The sequence below is a fragment of the Podarcis pityusensis genome (genome assembly GCF_964106645.2).
Source record: "Podarcis pityusensis genome assembly, chromosome: Z".
Classification (NCBI taxonomy): Eukaryota; Metazoa; Chordata; class Lepidosauria; order Squamata; family Lacertidae; genus Podarcis; species Podarcis pityusensis.
In genome coordinates, this window is record NC_138044.1 from 15165927 (window position 1) to 15189352 (window position 23426).

The window sequence follows — 23426 nt, forward strand, 5'->3', positions numbered from 1 at the left end:
CGGTAGCAGGATGCCCCATTAGCTAAAGTGGTGCTTCAGGTTAAGAACAGACCTCTGGAACGAATTAAGGTCTTAACCCAAGGTACCACTGTACTGGGTTTGCCCAATCCCCCAAGCCTCTATTATATGAGATTGGAGCATACAAAAAGAGAGAGGTAAATAACAGGGGGAATAAAATCAGTTTCTCCACCACTACCCCTCTGTGGAATCCCTCAAGGAGGTGCCCCACTTTCTTCTGCTCACCGTGCTGGCCGCCCATATGTCATGTCCGCAGGTACTTTCGGAGGCGTCTTCTTGAAGCGCCTCTCATCATCCTCGCAGAGGCGGATGTCCTTTTGCTTGCGGTACAGGTTGCTCTCGTGTGCTGTGACAAAGCCGGCCTTGACGGCTCGGCTGTTGCAGGCCTTCTGGTCGCGGGGCCTCTCCTTCTCCGGAATGCTCTTGGGCTTCATAGAATTCCAGTGGCCAATGGCTATGGGGAGACAACAGTACAGTCAGACCTTGGTTTTTGAACACAATGCGTTCCGGAAGTCCGTTCAACTTCTGAAACATTTGAAACCCAAGGCGCAGCTTCTGATTGGCTGCAGGAGATGCAGGGGCATCCTGCAGCCAATCGGAAGCCATGGAAGCCATGCCAGACGTTCAGCTTCCGAGGCAAAGTTTGTTTACTTCCGGGTTTGCGGTGTTCAAGTTCCAAGTTGTTCGTGAACTAAGCTGTTCGAAAACCAAGGTATGACTGTATTTGTGTTATGTAGTGAAGAGTATTTGTAGAAGCTGTTCCTGTGCGGAGACTGGCCAGGCAGACAGGGTGGTGGTTGTGGTTAAAGCAGTTCATGAACTGTATAGCTTTCAGGTTGAGGTGTGTTTGTATTTGTGTTTATATATTATATATTTTGGAATTTTTAAACACCCTACCTGTTGACATCAGGCAAGTGCCTTGAGTGAACTTTTTTCAGCATCTGCTAAAAACATTTTTGTACGGGCAAGCCAATACAGATATATAGAATGCTGACTTGTTTTAATCTGGTTTTTAGCATTGGTTTTTTAAAAAATGTTTCAAATAGCTGTTTAAAACTTGATAATCTAAATTGATAATCTCATTGTTTTAATCTATTGATAAGCCACTTTGAAGTTTTCCCTTTTGTTTTTACAATGAAGTGATATATAAATTTTATGGTGTGTGTGTGTGTGTGTGTGTGTGTGTGTGTGGAGAGAGAGAGAGAGAGAGAGAGAACTTCCAGCACATAGAAAGCTAGTTGTCAGTGAGAAGTCTAAGCTAGAGACAACCTTCCTGAGGCTTCCGCCCCGCCCAGGGGTGGACCTGGTTTCCCACTGTCGCATCATTTGTGTTGTGTGAGATACAGTATATATATGGGTGGGGGTGGGCGAGACAGAAATCATTGATGCAGTGTCTGTATACATAAATAACATCCCTTCTACTTTAGCCCTAAGAATGGGGAATACCATGCACAGTGAATGGCCTCTCAAAACTAGGGTCTTTTACATGGGTGTTTGCTGCAGTATACCATTAATGCAATAATAGCGTACCCCTGCTGGATTCATACTGGACATCATTTCACATCATTAGTTGTACTACAACACTTCCCCACATTACCACATTACAGTGGTACCTCGGGTTACATACGCTTCAGTTTCATATGCTTCAGGTTACAGAATCTGCTAACCTAGAAATAGTGCTTCAGGTTAAGAACTTTGCTTCAGGATGAGAACAGAAATCGTGCTCCGGCGGCGCGGCAGCAGCAGGAGGCCCCATTAGCTAAAGTGGTGCTTCAGGTTAAGAACAGTTTCAGGTTAAGTACGGACCTCCGGAACGAATTAAGTACTTAACCTGAGGTACCACTGTACTACCTATGCCCCCCGCCCGCTGCCTAAACATTTATGGTACAAAAAGTTACAGGATTTCAGCAGAAAGTACACTGACTGGGAATGAAGCAGTGCATCCTCCCTTGAACTTTAGTAGAGCATTGAAAATGGGATGGTATAGCACCTCCCCGTTCCCAGACACCACTCTAAGTTCAATATCATCCATGAATGCACAATTTTTAAATGATGTTTTGGGGGCCCAGGATAATGCCACATGAAAAGAGAGATTCAGGAAATCACAAAAATGCAAAAGACAGCACACTTTCTTCCTCCGAAAAGTGTGGAAAGGTGAAAATATATCAGCGGAAATTAACAGGAAAATGCATCCTTATGGCCCTACCTTCAGCAACGCCTCCATCCAGCCCATGCAAATATAACCCATAGTTGAAAGCATAGCCGGGGAGAGTGTAGCAACTTCTGCGGGGTTTCCCAAGCTCCGGCTGCAAAGAGAAGTAAAAACAGTCATCTTAAATATTCTACCAGCTAAATAATTTATTTATTTGCAGTCATGAAACCCTCATTTTCTGTGAGCAGAATAAATCACACAAAGTAAATTCACATGTAGAAATGCCTGATTAGTGCCAAGGCTCTGATTCAGCATAGGAAACTGCTTTATATTGAGTACTGTCTAGTTCAGTATTGTCTAGATTGACTGGCGGTGGCTCTCGAGGATTGCAGGCAATACCTATCTTTCTCAGCTTTTCTTGGAGATGCTGCTGGAGATTGAACAAGCGACCTTCTGCATGCTGGGCAGATGCTTAACTGCTGAACTATGGCCCCTTTCCAATAGGAACAGAGGAAGCTGGCTTACACTGAGACCAACTTGCCCAACCCCACCCCAGGACAGATCAATCTAGAAAGTTTGGCAAAGTCCAATCTGTGATTTTGGCAGTTGCCATTCTTCAGGATTATCAGTAAAGTATTTTATAAAAGTATGCCATATTTCATTTGTAGCATTGAATGCATTTAATCTCTTTGTTAATTCCTCTGATACAGCAATAGACCATACAGTCTGTTTCCAATGAGAGATACACAGATTTTCCCATCCTTTCGAATTCTGTGCCACTAGTAGGCGTGCCACTACTAAAAGAAAAGTGATTAGTTCATTATTGAACTATTGAAAATAGTTAACAATTCCAGATTTGGAGTACATTCCACATGTTGACCCATAATAAACCTCATTTATGTAAACACCCTCTGCCAGAGGGCTTTATATGTTCAACACACCCATCACATGTGAAATGTTGTACCTATACTATTGCAGCCTCTCCAGCACTATGGTGGGATAGTTTTATTAATACTATGTAATGGTGTCAAATGCCGTCAGTGTAGTAATTTAAATGTATTTTCTCATATCCAGGTTGATACTGATTTTAGTGGGTTTTTAGCACACATTTTATTCCAATCCACCTCTGCAATCTCTATCCCTGACCGGCAGTGAATCTCTACAACTTTAGACAGGTCTCCCAGCCCTGCTTGGAGATACCTTTAGGGACTCAACCTGGGACTTGGGACCTTCTGCATATAAAGCAGGTGCTCTACCACTGAGCTACAACCCTTCCCAGCATCTGTTTTCAAATATTATTTCATGGCATGAAGAAAGTGGATATAGAATTTTTTTTCTCCCCCCCCCTCATTAATGCTAGAACTCAGTTGACATCTGAATAAAGCTGAATGTTGGAAGATTCAGGACAGACAAAAAGGACTTTTTCACAAAGCACAAGATTTAAATATGGCATTTGCTCCTGCAAGCAGTGATGTCTGCCAACTTGAATGACTTTAAAAGAGTTGGCCACTATGATGGACTAGATGGGCCATTGGCCTGATCTAGCAGAGCTGGAAAATATTTTGTTGAATTTTTTAAACAGAGGCAGAAAAAAAATCTCCAAGGGTTTCTTTGGGTTAGTGGTCACCATTAGAAGCAACACTTTCACAACAGCGCTCTCTTTCTTTTTTGCACTCTCTCCCTCTCCATCAACCTAGTGTTGTCCTGAGAGATTTGTGTGCATGGGTTCATATGTATGGGAAATGGTGGTGTCCACACAGAAAAATATGGCAGAGAATATTTAGATGAAAATTCGTATTGTGGCTGCATTTCCCCCTAGGACAAAAGAGAAAAACCTTAAAAGAAATATTCCCAGAGAAACTGTCTAACCCACAGAAGATCTGCAAAATTTGTTTATTGCATTTATGTCCCACCCTTTTTTCTCCAAGGAACTCAAGGTAGTATACAAGGTTCTCCCTCCGCCCCCCATGATCTGGGCAGCGGTTGGCCCAAAGTCACCCAAGTGAGCTTCACAGCCGAGTGCAGGACCTCTTCTACGTCTTAGTCAGACACTCTAGCCACTTCATTACACAGCCTCTCCTCACAAAATCCGGGCTGGTCTTGATCCAAAGCAGCTAGACCCCGACTCAAAGATTCCCCTTGTAGCTACAACCCTACAAAGAAGACCTCCAAATTGCTCTGGAACCATGAAAACATTTGTGTGAGTCCCTACAAAGGGCCCACCCTTCGCAGGCAGAAAAAGTCACTAAAATACCAACTGATGGACAAGTTGAAGCGGGGGAAGAAGGACAATATGGGGGTGGCCAGAGGAAGGCTCAAAAGAGGGCATGGGGGGGGGAATGGGCACACAATAGCTGGCCTCTTTTTATTTAGTTTTAAAATTAACTCCTTTTATTCCCTTCTGTGTACCCTGGCTTTGTGGTGTCTGTGGGATTAACTGACCTCTGATCACGTCTTTGTGCCTTGACCAGGATCTCCATGGTGAAGCCATCCAGAGATTAGCCCTCATGATGACATCATATTGTCTTAAAGGGGAGGGCAGGGTTGGGGAGAGCCAGACAAGACCAGAGGCTTTTGGCGGCGTGGTTTGACAGGAGGCCTGGAAGGGCAATGCCTTCAGGATGGCCCATGTTTCGTGAATAGGGATGGAAGGATCTGTCAGTTTTAGTGTCTCATTTTTCCAGTCGTAAATTCAGTCCGCCTTTCTGCAGCAATTTGCTTTAAAAAAAAAAGTACTTATGAAAATTGGGCAGTATTTATTCAAATCAACAGAACTTTGCCATTTTGACAAATATATATATTTCTTGCAAGCAATTTCTTTTAATATGCATTTTTGTATGTTGTTATTATTATTCCACATTTTGTTTACTTATTGCATTTATATCATACCTTTCCTCCCAGGAGCTCAAGGTAGTATATGTGGTTCTCCCACTCCCCTTTTAACCCCCTGTGAGGTAAATTAGACTGAGAGGCAGTGAGTGCCTCAAGATCACACCCAGTGAGCATGATGTGCCTGTACATTTCATCCACTTTGGCCAAAAGCAGAAGAAAATTACAGCTGCATTTAGATTCCCCGTTACTGTTAATGGGAAAACTTGGAACTTTGTTTTATACAGGGCAGTTCAGGAACCAAATTGCAGATCAATTATGAGAGCATCCACAGTGACCCAGGAACACTGCAGAATTTTAAGAGACGCACAATGTAGTGATATTTCAGTTTTCGGTTAGCAAAAAAGCTAGTGGGTTAATCTTTAGCATCAGTGAGATGTGCACAATGGCAGAGGGAAGTACTGCAATGTGACACAAGGTGGCAGCCTTCTTTCCATCCACATCCACCACCTCATCCCCTATAGCAGCCTGGCCTCATCTTCATCTTTTCACCAGCTTTGGCTAGAATGCAGATTCCCCCGCTTTCTTCTCCTGACAGCTGTCCCCACCAACAGACAACTTCATTAAACCTAATTAAGATGTAATTTCGCTGCCTTATTTCCACTCTCTCCGCTGTAATTAAAACCCATTTCTTGCTATCTTCCAGGCGGGCCTAATAATTTTCTCTGGGCACCTTCTGAAAGCTTTGCTCCCTTTATGGCATTGATGATGGCAATCGAGCCTCCTAAACACTATTTATATGGCCACATTTGGAGACACCCTGCCTCAAATGTAGAAGGGGACAGAACCTTTAGGGAACCTAAAATTTAATGCCAGATTTCCACTGTTTATTATAGGAACACAGGGTGCTGCTTTAGATTGTTTTGCTCAGACCAGGAGTAATTCTCGCTACCTGGAGATGCCAGGAATTGAACATGGAACCTCCTGTGCTCTTAGCTACAGACCTTCCAGTAAGACACAGGAGCACAGGAAACTGCCTTATACCAACTCAGACTAATGGTCCAAGTGGCTCAGCATTGTCTAGCAGCAGCTATTCGGGGTTTGGGGCTGAGAGGCTTTCCAAGCCCAACCTGGAGATACAGATGACTGAACCCAGGACCTCTCTTGCTCTCGGACCTGCAAAACTCCAAGGGTCAGCTACCTATCCTAATGCATGCATATACAATTCTTTGCAGTTGCCCGTTTACATCTACAAGTGCAATACAATGTTGGGGTATGGAGTACGCCAGCCAGTCCATTCCATTCCATTCCCTCTCCTTGATTGTTTGATGCAGGTCTCCAGCCTAGTAATGGGTGCAAAAGTTCATATACTGAGGTGTGCCTTAAAAACGCACATATTCTTGAAAGGAACATACCAAAAGAAAACAGAACAAGAGAAAATGACTTCGCAAAAGATTTGTGTTGTAGGCAAAATGTGTGCATGTGAGGAAATCCTCAAAAAGGCTGTTTCTAGGTTTGCAGTGAGTGCCCCCAGACTAACAGCTCTCTGCAGCACTATTTTGTAGCTGCTACAAAATTAGGGGTTAATATTTGGAGGGAAATAAAAAACATGAACAAACGAATGAAAGAAAAGCAAATGAAATCAAGTGGGTCCAGGATTTCAAATTTTTTTATATATATATTTATTTATTATTTGTAAAAACCACCCTTCATCTGAAGATTTGAGGGCAGTTCATAGCATAAAAGCACAAAATAAAAACACAAAATACATAATAAAACAAGAGGAAAAACAAAACAAACCCATAACCCATCCAAATGTGTCCTGTAGGCTGCTGCAACCACTACTGCTTCCTTGAAAAGCGACCTTGTGTACTTGTGGGGTTGGATGTTCAGAAAACGGGTGGGGTGATCCCTCTATGATGAAAGGTTGCAGTGTTTGGGACTTTTAGGAAAGGTGAGTGAGAGGTTGTGCATGGTATGGAGAAAGTGGATAGAGAAAAGTTTATCTTCCTCTCTCATAAAACAGTGGTACCTTTGGTTACAAACTTAATTTGTTCTGGAGGTCCGTTCTTAACCTGAAACTGTTCTTAACCCGAGGTACCACTTTAGCTAATGGGGCCTCCCACTGCTGCCGTGCCGCCAGTGTGCAATTTCTGTTCTCATCTTGAGGTAAAGCTCTTAACCCGATGTACTACTTCCAGGTTAGCGGAGTCTGTAACCCGAAGTGTTTGTAGCCCGAGGTGTTTGTAACCCGATGTGTTTGTAACCCGATGTGTTTGTAACCCGAGGTACCACTGTGCAGTGGTACCTCGTCAAGTATCCGGGATCCATTCCGGAGCCCTGGACGCTCAATGAAAGAGATGCTCGACAAAACGTCGCTCTGTGCGTGCCCATGGAGCAGTTTTGCACTTCTGCGCAAAGCAGCAAACCCAGAAGTAACCTGTTCCAGTACTTCCAGGTTTGCCACGGACGTCCGCCGAAATGGACGATCGAGGGGGCGGATGTTCGTGGAGATATGACTGTATTAGAATTTGTGGGCATCCAATGAAGCTGAATGTTGGCAGATTCAGGACACATTTTAAGAAGTCCTTTATGCTGCTCATAATTAAACTTGGTTAAACGTGTTTGTTTGTTTTTAAAGTAAAATGATTTAATATGCATTAAGGTTACTTTTCGTCTTTTTTTTGAAATCAATAGTTGTAATTGTTTTGATTTCTACCATGGAACATTTTGTAATCACAAACTGCACATTCTTTTCCTTCTGGGATGTTTTATAATAAACTCAGTAAATCACACAGTTGTGTCCTATATTCACTTATAGGCAATCGTATCAACTTAATATTCCTAAACTATTTTTCTTTCATTTCCTTTTTCTGTAACCTGTTATTAAAATTCAATAAAATATATTTCGAAATAAATAAAAAAAGTTGTTGGATGCCCCAGAAAGGGAGAGTGCTCTTGTACTCAAATCTTGCTGGCAAGTTTCTAGAAGGCATCTGCATTGCTACTGTGAGAATAGGATGCTGGACTAGATGGGCCATTGGCCTGATCCAGCCAAGCTCAGGACATTCTTTCTGTAGAGAAGGCCTCAATGAAGGCTCAGGAGGGCTCAGAACAGCTATGGGGGGAGTCTGAATAGGAGATGGTGACAGCAGTTGAACACCTTGTCAACTAAAACCAGACAACGCCTTCGCAGAGGGAAGCAGACCCACCCTCTCTGACAGAGCTCACGTTCGCAATCCCAACACCAACATTTCCAATGATGTGTGTGCCCCACCTTGTATTTAAAAGTGTCGCAGGTGGGTGCCGAAACTTGTTGGGACATCTTAATTGCTTCCATCCACTTCTTGCCCTGCTGCTGAAGTGTAACTTCTGAGCACTGTGTCTGCTGCTGAGCCTGCACCATCATCTGACTGAATACGTATCTCTTTCTTACTTACAAGGCAGAGCCTTTGTCTGCATGTACTGTCTGGGAGAAGGATACAAGGGTTGAGATTTGTGGTGGTAGTGAGGAAAACATGTTCTGCATGTTTGCAGCAATGGCCAGAAGCTAGTGGTTGGTGTGAGCTGGCTAGTGCCCCTTACATCACCAATTCACTTTCCACTAATCCCCAGAGCATTGTTGTCACTATTTTTAAAATGTTTTTTTTTTTTAAAAAGAAGAGGCAAATGATGAAACTACAAACTGATAAATGCACATGATGAATGTGGAGTGTTAACATTTATTTATTTATTCTTCAAAATGCAAACAGCCTACCTGAAGTATGGGGTTAGGGTGCGTGAGACTGACAACTGACTTAGGGTTGCTGTGTCTGATGGTAACAGACCCATTGAAATTCATGGGCCTGGCTAATTTTGAAATCCATGGATTTCACTGGGTCTGATCTGAGTAGGACTAGCATTGGATACAGCCCCTAGCACTCAGAGTGATGGAAAGCCTATCTGCCATACATGTTACGAAGTCAGGAGGCAGCCATGCTCACAGTGTGGGTAAAGAAACTGCTCCAACATCTCTTTAAATATGACGTCTTTCTTCACCCCTAAATGGGTCTGTCCTTCATCAGAAGCTTCTGCAAGCCATGAGGTCACACCATTCCTTAACCTGTTCAAGAGCCCTGCTTGTTTCCTTCCCTTCTGCTCTGCTTCGGGTGTGTTTTTATTATTTCATTACACTCCCTTGCATAGTCAAACTCCTCATCATGCTCCCATTACGATTATTATTTCTGATTTACGGGTCCATGCCAGGCGGAGCAAAGGCCCGAAGTCTTCCCCCACCCACCCCGCCTCCTTTCCTCCACAACAGCTTGAAATCAAGCCGTTCATTTGCATTTACATGATCTCGCTGCGCAGCTTATGAGATGGAGAGATTTATTTGCTACTTAGCTTGATGTTTGATTACACTTGGAGAAGGCGGAGAGCTACAAAGTGTGGGGGTGTGGAGAGGCATGTGTTGGAGAGCGTCCCTGAGGGAACTGTAACACGGCACATCGGGTTTAGTTAGATGATGAAGAAGGAAAGGTTTCATGGTTTGGAAGGGGACGGTCGTTTTATCAAATATGCGGGCATAAAAAGGGAGTGTGTGTGTGTGGCCGCCACCGCATGTTGTGTGTTGTTTAAAAGAAGCAGTTCTTTATTACTGCTGCTAATATATCCTTGTATTAGGGAGGGACAGATCTCTCAATATTGGTTTTCCTCATTTTCTCATGAGTTCACTTTGCCATTTTTCACCTTGGCTTCTAATCATTATTATTTTAGAAAGCTCTGGTGAAAATGCACCGACATTTTAGTGATGCCCTCTTAGAATACACATTTTTGTGAGTATTCCCCCCATATTATAATGAAATTTTATATGCATTGTTTTCACAAAGATGTCTGCAAACAGGACATGAAGGCTGGCAACATTAACCCCACCGTGTGGGAATCCCTTGTAGACAACCACAGTGCCTGGAGACACACAGTCAGGTCATGTATCCACAGCAGTGACCAAAGGAGGAATGACTGGGAGGAGCACAAATGCCATGGTACACCTGCATCAGCACAACCAGACACCTTCATTTGGCCCAGCTGCAACAAAACGCATAACTCCTGTATCAGTCTCTACAGTCATAGTATGTACTGCAACTCTCTAACGGTTTGACTTCACACCCAAAGGTACACCCTTTTATTGTCTCCCGAGACAGGCGGTTGCCAACCAGTACAAATATGTAGTTCAAGTATACTTGGAATACTGCGGCGAACAGTTCTGGTTGCCTCTTCTCAAAAGGGATACTGTAGATTTGGGAAATGCTGAGAAAAATGCAACTATGATTTTCAAGGGGTTGGAGCAACTGTCCCCCTTTGAGGAAAATCTACAACATCTGAGTTTGGGAAAAGAGAAAAGGTAAATAAGGCAGGACATAATAGAAGTGTATAACATTTATTCATAGTCTGAAGAAGCTGAATAGAGATAAGCTTCTAGAACCCAAAGGCATGCAATGAACAAGAACATTGGAAGATTCAGGACAGGCAAAAGACAGTACTTTACACAGTGCGTAGTTAAACTATGGAACTCATTCCCACAATATGTAATGATGGCCACCAACTTGGATAGCTTTAAATGAGGATTAGACAAATTCATGGAGGAAAAGGCTATCAATGGTTACTAGTAATGTATTACTAGCTGCAAGGGCTATGTTCTCCCTCCACTGTTGGGAATTGCAAGCAGGAAGAATGCTGTTGTGCTCCTGTTCTACTTGCCAGCCTCCCATTAGGGCATCTGACTGGCCACTGTGGGGACTAGATGGGGCTAATGGCCTGATGCAGCAGATGGCAGATGAACAATCATCGTCCATATTCGATTGTGTCAGAAGAAAATAGTTGGAATTTAGCTCCGAGGCTGCCAAATTACCAAAAGATCCGCTGCCTTAATGAAGTGAAATTACTAAAAGGCTGCCTTGGCTGAGGAGTAGCCTCACTGTCATTGGAGAGACTGCCTAGAGGATCACAGACTTAATTGCTGAGGGCTTACAAAAACAGAATAGCCCATTATGGCTAAAAGAACGCTTGTTGCATCCCCCTGTATCCGACTCTCAAAACTGGCAGGCTTATTGCGGGCTGGCTGAATCTTGCCTCTTGTCTATATCACACTGAGCACAAGCTCTTGAATCTGAAGTGAACATTTTGAGATGGGGTTGGGTGGGAATGACTAGACCAGGCTGTAATTACTGAGGGGGGGGTGGCGGAGGGGGGGAGGAGAGAAGAGTGAAAAAGAACAGCGGGTTTTTCTAATGAATGACAAGCTACTGGGTGGAAATCTAATTTGGTCTAATTAAGCAGCCTTTGTGAGGATTTGTCTTCAGATGAGAAGGAACCAAAGGAGATCTAAATGCAAATGAACTCTTAGGAATTCAGTTTTAAAGGGCCAGCAAGACAGAAAAGCACTTAAGAACAGGTTCTTTCTGTGTGTTTGTGTGTATGTGTGTGAATAGGAGAGGGGATTGGTAAGACTTTAACTTCCTACTTGAAAACAGGGTGTTTCTAATCAGAAATAACTTTTAAAAAATATTTTTGTACGCCTAGTGTTGTGCACTGACAATTGGCAAGGTCTGTGCACCGGAAATTGACAGCAAGACTTTACTATCTAGGCCCAGTTGCTTAGGAACTTTAAACACGTGATGTACAAGTCTATGATGGTATAACAGTTGCACAAGTGCATACTTGCTGTTCAATAAAGTTTGTGGAGGCCTTAAAGCTACTCAGAACCAAATGATGATAAAGCCACCTGTGTAGCAATCTATCATTAGAGATCACTGTCTATCATTAGAGAGAGTGTTTCGAGAACAAGTGAGGCTTTTATATCATTGTGAATCACAATAATATTTAATCCTTACTTTTTGTAAAAATAATAATGAGTAAGGGATATGCAAGTGGTGCTAGTAAACAAAAGCAGCAAAAAGAGCAGCAGGAAATACTTCAACGTTTAAAGCTAATCCCGTCATATGGCTTTGTACAGCAGGCAGAAGCAGTCCTACATAATCCCTCCGATACGGAAAACTCATGTTTACAAACGGAAGAAAATCAAGTAGACTACACTGAGCAGTCTGAGCAGGCTGAAGAACAACCAGTCAACCATTTATCGAATGCAGCCTCCCAAGAACTTCGATGAGAACTGTTGCCAGTAACTACCACTACAGGTACAGAAACTTCAGGAGAGGAGAAAATGACAATGAAGTGACCTTTGACCTACAGTCAAAGAATTAATACAAGGTGCAGAAGGAACATACTACAAGATAGTTACACCAAAAGAAGCAGTTCATGTTCATTACCATCTTAAAGAATTAAAGGAAGTCCAAGTGTTGCAGACACAAAAATACCAACTGTTCATGCTACTAGTGACATTTCAGAGACAATAATGATATAGGTTTCTAGACAACACTGAATAACGAGGAAATATTCTGAATTGAGAAAGGTCCATTGGAATGTCAGCACTGGGATGGACCTCCTACCTAGAAGTGAACATACGGAAACGAAACCCAGTTCTGCTCAAATAATTTATTATATTCCACCAAAGTAAATGGAGAAACCTACCCTCTTGCACTTCCACCTGTACATCAAATAAGCTCAACCAGAAAAAATACATTTCAGCCACCAGTATATATATCAAATAATATTGTCATGGACTGGTTGGGCTCAGAGGAATGGTGGAAGGAACCAGCTGGGGAACCACCAAGAGAGAAAGGTTTAGAGCCCGGGGACTGGTAGTGGGACAACGTTGAGTGTGCATGGTGTAATTTACTACCAGCTAACTCCTGACATATTCTAGGAGAAAATTTGACAGCTTTTCCAAATGTGGAAACACTTTTCAGATTGTTGCTGCGTTTAACTGGTTACAAATGGTACTGGCGAAAGATCCCTTTCTAGACTAAAAAGGATGAAGAGTGATCTGTGGTCAGCAACGTCCCAAGATCTGTTGTGTGATCTAAGCATTCTCTGCATAGAAAACAATAAATTGTGGCTTGCTGATTTTAATGATATAATTGATAAGTCTGCATCCAAGAGAGCATGAGAGAAACTGTTCTGACTCTGTATGTAGAGTATGGTCTATGTGAGTGGTCCATGTGAACATCTTCATTAATGCCATACTTTTGTTAACTTATTAAGGGTTATAAATCTATAAACAATCATTTTATTAATGCTAAAATTTCAGCAATTTTCTATTTTCATTGCATAGATAAAGAAGAGAATGTGGTTTTGTTTCTTATGATCAGATGCTATCAGGTTTGGGCCTCCCAAGGTCCCCTACCCCAGGGCCTGCAGTTGCTTTAATTTGGACCCAGATTGCTCCAGATATTGCACCTGTGACTGTGTTTGCCAGGTCAGTCAGAGAAGGGTCTGGGCAGCAGGGTGGGCTGTACACCAGCTATAGGGGTGGGTAAATCAAGGGAGTTTGAGTAAAAAGTAAGCAAATTCCATATAATGGGAAGAGCTTTGCTTGATCAGGCCAATAGCCCATCTAGTCCTGCATCCTGTTCTCACAGTAGCCACAGTAGTCAGTCTGTAGGAAACCCACAAGCAGGACTCAAGCACAAGAGCCCTCTCCCCTTCCTGTGGTTTCCAGCAACTGGAATTCAGAAGCATTACTGCCTCTGACAGGGAAAGGGAGAACAAAGATATTGTGACTAGCAGCCACTGATAGCCTTCTCCTGCTCCATGAATTTGTCTAATCCTCTTTTAAAGACATCCAATTTGGTGGCCATCATTGCCTCTAGTGGGAGCAAGGAGCACGTAGCAAGCTGGCCAGCCAATGGGTGCTGCTTTGGATCCTGACTGTTAGTGTTTTATTAACATAACAACACTGGCAGAGGAAGGACCCCGCCTCCAGCAGCCTTGTACCCCACAATTCCCATAAGAAATCAAATATAATCCTATTTAAGAAGCTTTAAATAATTTTGAGCTTTCATATTGACTTATTAAAATGCAGCTTACAAATGCGCCTCACTTGCAATCCTTTTACAAGAAAGGGGTATTTTTTTATAAAAAAGAAACCAGATGGAAGGAAAGATGATTGGAAAGATCAGTGAGTGAGAGAAATAGATATTTTCTTCTCCAGTCCTTGTGAGATCTGTTCTCTCTCTTCTTCTCCCCAGCACCCCTGGCACCCAGTCCGGTCCCAGACAGCTGTATGACTCTGGCTGGACTATTAATAGACACCAAAGCCTTTGGGGAGGTGTTATGGAGCGGGTTATATCTCCCTGCTTTTGACAGTCTCGTCTGTGCAGCGCAAGAGGCTCCAGGAAGTGGGGACAACGAATGGCAGACCAAGGTTGGGGAGCCTTGCTCAGAGCTAAAGGGAGACACTGTCTCCGTGCAAACACCACCTGCCCTGCCCCTTGCCAAGTCCCTGGATTTTGTGCCACAGTGTGGGGACAGGGACGAGAACAGCGAGAGGCAAGCAGTCCCATGGGGACAGATCACCCTAGTATAGCAATGAGCCCAGTCCTTGTCTGTTCTAATACAAGGTGTGGAAAGAGCAGACTTTATGGAGGGAAAGACATCCGCTAGGATTTTTTTAATTTTGCTTTTTGGCAGGGTGGAACATGCCCCTTTCAAAGTGGCATCTTGAATCTTCACCCCCAGGCATGGGTTCCTTAATGTAAATTGGTCTACTCTAAGTAAAACTTGGGATGCGGGTGGCGCTATGGGTTAAACCACAGAGCCTAGGACTTGCTGATCAGAAGGTCGGTGGTTCGAATCCCCGTGACGGGGTGAGCTCCTGTTGCTCGGTCCCTGCTCCTGCCAACCTAGCAGTTCGAAAGCACGTCAAAGTGCAAGTAGATAAATAGGTACCGCTCCAGCGGGAAGGTAAATGGTGTTTCTGTGCGCTGCTCTGGTTTGCCAGAAGCTGCTTAGTCATGCTGGCCACATGACCTGGAAGCTGTACGCCGGCTCCCTTGGCCAATAAAGCGAGATGAGTGCCGCAACTCCAGTCGGTCACGACTGGACCTAATGGTCAGGGGTCCCTTTACCTTTACCTTTAAGTAAAACTTAGATAAAACATGTGAACTTGCTGGATCAGGCCACAGGTCCATCTAGCCCATCATTCTGTTCTCACAGTGGCTGACCTGTGGGAAGCCTGCAAACTGGACATGAACCCTTCTTGAAGAGGGCTCTGATGTCTGATCTCACAGTCAAAGGCGTAGGCCAAAGCCTTAGACCACAATTGATTCAAGGCAACAGTTGTTCATCTCTTACGGCTGTGTGACTGAAGCAGTGGGGAAGCCTGTTGTAGTTCCACCAGTGATATTTGAGGTAGACCTTGTACCTTCAATGGAGGTAGCTGCAAATCTGGAACAGGGCTCTCCCTGTTACCCCAGTGACTGGCCTTTCACGGCCCACGCATCAGTCAGTCCATAAATTGGTGCTGCAAATCTTAGTAGTTGAGTGTTAAAATGTGTGTGTGTGTTAAATTGACTCCCTGAAAGCAAACCAACTTACAACCACTTAAAAATTTGCCCAAGGTTTAATACTGACATCTTCGTGGAACTCTGCTTTATCTCGCAGTCCCTAACTTGCAGGCATAACAGAAGGTCTTGTTGTGTCAAAATCATGGTGTGCATGTGTGTGTTTTTAAAAAAACATGGAGAGAAAAAAATGTCACACACATCCTGTGACAGCTGCAACCAAAGTCCAACCCTCAGGCATGAATAAAAAAGTTATTAGTTGCATTACTTCCCCGCGAAGTGGTTTGACATATTAGAATGTCACGATCACTAAAAAAGGTGTAATGAGCAGGGTGTGTGCTGTTGCCCATCAAGCTCAGTCTGTGAAATTTTGGCATGTTGAACGTACATTGCTGTGGGGTATGGCTTTGCAAGCATAGGCGGAAAATGAGACTGTGTATTCCAGGGAAGTGCAAGTCTCAATTTAATGGACACAGGCAAATTTATTGCATTTTAGGAAGGTTTAGGGTTGCCAGTTCTAGGTACAGAGGAGAAATTAAATTCTTTTTGCATTTTGATGAGGAACTATCTAATTCACACTTCTTGAACCAATATGTGAAGCAATCTTTAGAAATTTGCACTTCCCTGAATTTTTACAGAGCAGTTCTTGGACCCCAAAAAATGTGTTTATTAGGGGAAAGTGTGCATGAAAATACATACAGTGGTACCTCTGGTTACGAACTTAATTCGTTCCGGAGGTATGTTCTTAACCTGAAACTGTTCTTAACCTGACGTATCACCTTAGCTAATGGGGCCTCCCGCTGCTGCCACTGCACGATTTCTGTTCTCATCCTGAGGTAAAGTTCTTAACCCGAGGTACTACTTCCAGGTTAGTGCAGTCTGTAACCTGAAGTGTCTGTAACCCAAGGTACCACTGTATATCGTTGGAAATAACATGCAAAAAGGCATTATGCAAGGAGAAAGACTCTGTGTTGGTCAGAAAGTAATGGCTGTTTCCACCTGCCTTGCTCCACCCTCCATCCACAGACACCTTCACAAGGGAGCTACCATGGGGCGTGGGTTGGTTTAATCTGTGCTGCCCACCCTCCAGTGAAAGATTATAAGTCATGGGGGTGTGACATAGCTGTCAAAGTTTCCCCTTTTTAAGGGAAATTCCCTTATTCCGAATAGGATTCCTCGCAAGAAAAGGGAAAAGTTGACAGCTATGGGGTGTGGAGAGTGTGTGTATGAACTCAACAGTGCTTAGTTTATTTTTGGCTGCTAGTTTGTTAATGCTTTTAATATTGTTTTATAGATTATAAATGCTGTATTGATTTGTTAATTATATAATATGACTTTTGGTTTAATTGTGATGTTTAACTTATTTTTCAATGTCCTCTACATTGTGATTGCGTGTGAAGATCCCCAAAACCAGCCCCAAATAAATACACAATAGACACAGAATTTTAGTTTGTTTTGGCAATAATTTTGGCCACAACTTTATTGATTACAGCATGTGTGTGGTTGCTTAGGCATGGTTCCAGGCTACCTGAACCTGCACTGTGGCAGGAACAGGACTGACAACTGGGCACCACCAGAGGTCAGTAAGAGAAAGCATTCTGGGGAAGCACGAAACTGGCTTCAGTCTCCCAGCTCACCCCAAATGCTCCCAGGGACTTTGGCGTGGCCCTAGCCCTCCGACAGGGTTCGGACAAAAGCAAGGCGAGCCCCTGGATTCCTTTAATGGAATTCCCTAGTAGCAGCAAATGGAGGGGCAGGCACAGCCAACCACTTTCCCTCCGAAAACAATGCCTAACCGCCAACCTTACAAAGTTGTGACGATTTGCTACATGGTAGGCAAAAACCAGAGGGCAACAGCCAAACAGCCAAATGACAAAAATCCTACTGGGCCCCTGCTCCAAAACAGATGACCCCTAGACAGGCATAGCAAGGCCAAAAGAACAGGCCTAAATATAGGGAGGGAGGGCAGGTGATCCGGTGCTTGTTGCAAGGAAGAGGAAGCTCCCAGCAACGTGCAGCAACATAAATAGCCCATCGGTAGCCAATAGACAACCAAACAGGCCAAATTTCTGCCCCAGCAACCCAGGGGCAACCAATGGGGTGTTGTGGCTATCCAAATGGTCCCGCCCCACAACAAGGAGGCAGATCTCACCGCAACATGTGCTCTCCATGATGGAGGACACAATTTGTTTCACTGATGATTTGTTAATTATTCTATATGACTTATGCTGTATGTGTGATGTTCTATTACATTCTATAATGTTATCATTATTTATTGTTTGTAAACTGCTGTGGAATTCAATTGAATAAAAAGCGGCATAGAAATATAATAAATCAAATCAAATTATACCAAGGCTTGAAAAATTCAACAACATGTATATTGGTCAAAACTGCATTCAAATAGAATCACTGTAGAGGTGGAAGGGACCCCAACCAAGGCTGGAATGTTTGTTGGGAGAAATTCATACTTAAATGCTGGTGTATTTTCATGAGGTTTTGTTTTTTTTAATGTGGAAGATTTAATTTAAGATTGGGGGAAAACAGAAACTGGGAGAAACAAACGAAAAGTACATATTTGTCCATCTCTGCATCTCACTCAGAGCATACATACTTGTCCCTTTAATAGGTCACTTTTAGAGCACATGCTTTGCACTGAAAAGGTCCCAGATTTTAAACCTGCAGGCTGACGGTGACCAGAGATTACATTTAGAGAATACGTTTTGTTAGTTTGACTCATACATGCACATAAACAAGCAAGGACTTCTGTGTTGTGGCCAGGCATGCCAATTCTAGGGGGTGGAGGTATTGCCAGCCTCCTCGATATTCCTTAGCAGGTGGCTCAGCCTCCCCCACGAATATTGAGGGGGGTGGAGGAGGCCAAAGCATTGCTTCGAGCATGGTTGGTGTAGCATCAATGGAAGGCTGCACCGGCCTGTGTGGTGTCAGGAGTTACTGTGCAGGTTGGTGCAACCTCATGCCAGGCCCACACTGGTCCTCCACATATGACGTCACACACATGTGGCCTGTGGCACCCCTGAATCTTGGGGGCAACCCAGCGCTGTGGCCGTGGCACCCGCATTATGAAACCATATTCACCAGGCTCTTAATTGGCATAGTTTTAGGTACCAATTTAGAAATGCAGTTTTTGCTCAGGCTCTTGATAAACAGCAGTGCTGAATTTTTACTGCTGCGTCTGAATATTGGGTTGTCGCCAACTAAGTACCCATCTGCACTACACATTTAAAGCAGTGTCATATCACTTTAAAGTCATGGCTCCCCCCAAAAAGTATCCTGGGAACTGCAGTTTGCTAAGGGTGCTGAGAGTTGTTTTGCAACCTATTCTGCACACAGAGCTACAATTCCCATAACTTCCTGGGAAGAGGGGTTGATAGTTAAACCACTCTGGGAATGGTAGCTTAGGCAAATGGCATCCCGCTGGTACATTATGTACCAGCTCATTAGCGAAGCAAAGTGTAAGTAAACATTGCATGCGGCTCGCCTAACTTATTTCAGGCGCAGAATTCTCAGGGTAACCTCGGAGCAGAATGTGGGGAGTTTGTGGCTAGGCCTATTCTAACAGTCACTGTAGCAACCCAGCATTGGCCCTGCTAAAGTTTCAGGTCCTTGAAGCTTGGGCGGCCAAGAAACGTCTCCTTCACACGCCTTCCCCACCTCCACCCTTCGCGAAGCCTCATTCAGCTGGTGTGCTGTTTCCCTTCATTACGTTGGTGCCTCCAGACTGTAAACCTCTCTAATTTTCTACATCGCCGCTATTTATTTAAATGCTAACTCGCATTATGAAGTGATAATCCACCAGCGCAGGAGATAATTTATGAAGCATTTAAATTAAGAGAAGCAGCTAATTGGGAGCATGTGTCTTATAAGCCCGGCTAACACCAGAAGACTACAAATTAGGGAGGAAATGGAAGATCTGTATTTATTTATTTATTTTCATCTGAGCATAAAGGCACGGAGGGCCAAAATAACAACATCATATATATGTGCGTATATGTGTGTGTGTTTTATATATCTATATCTATAGATATCTATATTAAAAAATGAGGGGATGAATACTCAGTCATAGAATCAGAGTTGAAAGGACCCCAAGGGTCATCTAGTCGAGGCCCCTGCAATTCATGAATCTCAACTAAGGCACCCAAGACAGATGGGCAGACAAGAGATATGGCCTTGTCTTTCTTATGTGTGAGGTCATGTAACGTAACATCTATCCTGCTGTTTTCTTAGTTCATCTTTTGCCAACCCTCTGCCCTCTAGGTGTATCAAAGGGGAGAATGCTCTTCTACAAAACAGGGGCCACCAAACTGAAGGCCCTGCTCCAAGTTACTGTGGAGTAGGCTTCTGAAATCTTTGGGACTTCAAGAAAAACAATATTGCAGAACACAGTGACCTACTGTGTTTATGTAGGGATTTTACTGGAAACTAGTGAATGCTCTAGTGGTTGCACCCCATACATCTGATTTGCCACTTTCCCTTCCTGGCATCCCAAACTGATCACCTTTGCATAAGGATGTGTATGGAGATAGTGGGTGCAGTCTGAGCCACTTTTGGCAGCTATGTGGTTTAGACTGTGCACACTTTTCCCAATTTGCAGTGAAAAAAACAACAGGGTAGGATCAATATGTTTATCTGCCCAAGGTGAGGATGGGGCAGGAATTAAAAAATAACTGCATTTAATAGATAGTATTTCACACATTCTGAAACAACATTCAAATCAAAGCACAACCCTTATTTCACAGAATCATAGAGCTGGGAATGTGCCCCCCCCCCCCAATGATCATCTAGCCCAGGCTTCTTCAACCTCAGCCCTCCAGATGTTTTTGGCCTACAACTCCCATGATCCCTAGCTAGAGGACCAGTGGTCGGGGTGATGGGAATTGTAGTCTCAAAACATCTGGAGGGCCAAGGTTGAGGAAGCCTGATCTAGCCCAACCTCCCTGCAATGCAGAAATCACAGCTAAGGAATCCTTGACAGGTGGCCATCTGACCTCTGTTGGAAAAGCTCCAGTGAAGGAGAGTCCACCATTTTCTGAACAGTTCTTGCCACCAGAAAGTTCTAATGTTTAGTCAGAATCATCTTGTAATTTGAATAAATGAAAACATTAGATTAGTCTGCCCTGGAGAGGGCTTTGCACTGACTATTGGGTTGGGCTTGCTCTGAACAGTTATGGGGGTGGGGAACCAAATACCCTTCATCCAAGGAAAGCCATAAATCCAAAACTTCAGTTGTGTCTTTATGTCCATTCAGCAAAGGAAAGTGGGAGATTTATTCAACAAAAAAGGGAATGGCAGGGGGTTATTGCAGGAGCTATTGGTTTAGCTAAGAAACAATACTTCCCCTGGGTGTCTCTGGAGAGCATCTGATGTGTGTCCATGCCATTGACAATAACAAGGCAATTACAAGGAACAAGAACATGGACAGATGGGTGGCAATGGGATTGTGTATGTGTGTGTGTTGTGCATGGGCAGGCAGTGGGGGTGAGGGGAGAGTGTGTTCAGGCTTTGTTGAAGGTTGCACAGCAGTGCCCAAAGTGAGACATTTTGTCTGATTCAATACTTACCTTCAATATTTTTTATTAGCAGCCCAGGACTCTGAGGACCCACAGCCAGTGTTTTTCAAAATTCTTGTTTTCCCCTCATACTGTTAGAGATCAGACATGACAGAGAGCATCATGGAAGAACCACCCAATAGCAAAATGGAGGGGACGCCTCTCCCTGCTTTTCCCACCACAACACCCTGGGCACTAATAAAATCTGTATGGTTCACTCGTAAATGGAAGGGCCATAGCTCCGTGGGAGAACATTTACATTGCATGTGGAAGGTCCTGGGTTCGTTCCCCAATGGCATTTCCAGGTAAAGCTAGGAGGGCTCTACCCCAGAGAGGCACTGCCAGTCAGTGAAGTCAATACTAGCTAGATGGACCAGTGGCTCTGCCTTAGTGTAAAACTGCTTTCTATGTTAAAAATTAAGATAAGCCCTTTTGTCTCAGGCCACCTTCAGGCCATCTATTCTCACACTCCTTTTCCAGTAGGTGTTCCAGCTACATGCCTCTGGAAAGCCTACCTGAAGGGCAGGGATAGAGACTGAAAATAGTATGCAGACCGAAAGGCAGGCTGAAAATTTGCACTGCTCTGAATTTTGCAATGCAATCCTGCAGCCAAATAATATGTGCACATTATTATTATTTTTGCATACACTCAGGTAAAGTGTGCATATAATTGCATATGATAGAGAAAATTACTAATTAAGAAGACAGGGCTACAAGGTAGGCGGATAGAGAGGGAATCTGGTTAAATTAAAGTTTAAATGAATAATAGGCCATATTATAGGGCCCTAAATATTCCTGTGAGAGGCAGGACCGCAACTCTTAAAACAGCCGATTAATTAGATTAAAAAAAAAAAGGTCAAACCTGCACACTCCCTTAATTAAAGGAAGGAAAACGTTGCACTTTTCATTTTGCAAAAGAGCAATCGCCAGTTTATTCCCAGTGGCATTTCCTTCTATGCCACTGCATTGCAGGCGTCCCATCACACCCCTGCCTCCTCCCACACTGCTTTGCTTTCTTTGTGAGTCATCACAAGCGGCTTCACCCGGGCCAGCAGAAGAGGAAGTTTTGAAATATTACGGAGAAGGGCAGGGGACATTCCCTGTGGTCCTGCCCCTGGTGGCACACAGCCAGACATTTAAACAAAAAACAAGCAACTACAAACACTATCAGTAACCTGTCGCCAAAGCCCAGCTCCGAGGCAGGAGTTTTCCTCCCTGCCGTGGCTGTTAACCACGATGTATATCTTTCGGCACTAAGCACCGTCTTTCCTGGGGCTGCATTAGAATGATTTATAAACCCCATTTCTGTGGCAAACTAATAGATCAAAGCAAGAGGGGAAGGATGACGCCGACAGCTGGAGAAAAGCAGTAGGAACAGGGAAAAACTAGAGGATGAAAAACTAGATGGTGACACCACTGCGCCTCTCCACGCTGTGGTTTTATTAGAGGGGGGAGGAATAATAACAGGGGCAGCTGTATTTTAACCTCCTCTAATTCTTTTTCTTTTAAATGTGTGATCCATCTGAAGAGCTTCTTCTGAACAGTGTACATGCTTGTACATGGGAAGGGGGGGGGGAACGCATCTGTGTGATTAAACCAGAACATTTGTGTTGACATTTTTCAGCCCCAAAGGTGGCTTATCGCCAATACGTCAAAGCCTTGTCCACATGCTTGACACCAGGTGGCAGACACCAGGCCTGGTTTGATAGCAGAGCAGTGATGTCAGGTCTTAACCAGAGTCAGAATCTGTCAGATCATAGTGCCAGGAGAGGGCTGTTGTGCCCTGATCCTGTTTGCAGGCTTCCCACAGAGGCATCTGGTTGCTCACTGTGAGAGCAGGAGTCTGGATTGGATGGGCCTTTGGCCTGATTCAGCAACCGAGCGCTTCTTATTTTCCGCTTCCAGTATCAGAGGCAGTCTGCCTCTGAATACCAGGGAATCACAAGTGGGGAGAACACGGTGCACAAATCTCTTGCTTGTTGCCTCAACATTGAGGCATCTGGTTGGCTACTGGCAGTGCTTTTTTTCTTTAAAAAATGTTTAGGGGTACTCTCATTTTGACTCAAGAAAATTACCATTTTATAGTTCAAATTGGGGGAAATAAATACAATCAGTAGACAAAAGTACAATGATTCACAAAATGTTTAGGGGTATGTGTACCCCTGCGTCCCCCCAGAAAAAAGCACTGCCTACTGGGAGAACAGGAGGCAGGGCCAGCTGGTTGTTTTGCCACTAGCCAGGCTCTTCTTATGTTCATAAACCTGTTTCCAATGCCATAGGTTACACCTCTGATTCCCAGATTTTATGCCTGGATGCAGGAGCAAGAGGTTGAGGCAAGCTGAAATGTCCCTTGATAAACTAAGACACCAAGGTAGCTGCATTTATGTCCTCCCCATAGGGGCATAAGCTAATCTACTGATG

The 23426-nt window shown here is 43.9% G+C and overlaps 1 protein-coding gene across 1 annotated transcript in view; it reads right to left on the bottom strand.

Annotated features, from left to right (window-relative positions):
- CFAP77 (cilia and flagella associated protein 77) overlaps window positions 1-23426 on the bottom strand; it is a 103303-nt gene that overhangs the window by 37647 nt on the left and 42230 nt on the right. Inside the window, exons 2-3 of the mRNA XM_080990668.1 lie at window positions 2225-2324; window positions 244-472 (exon numbers count right to left, since the gene is read on the bottom strand). Coding sequence (XP_080846794.1) covers window positions 244-472; window positions 2225-2324 — 329 coding nt within the window. The remainder of the gene's footprint in view (window positions 1-243; window positions 473-2224; window positions 2325-23426) is intronic.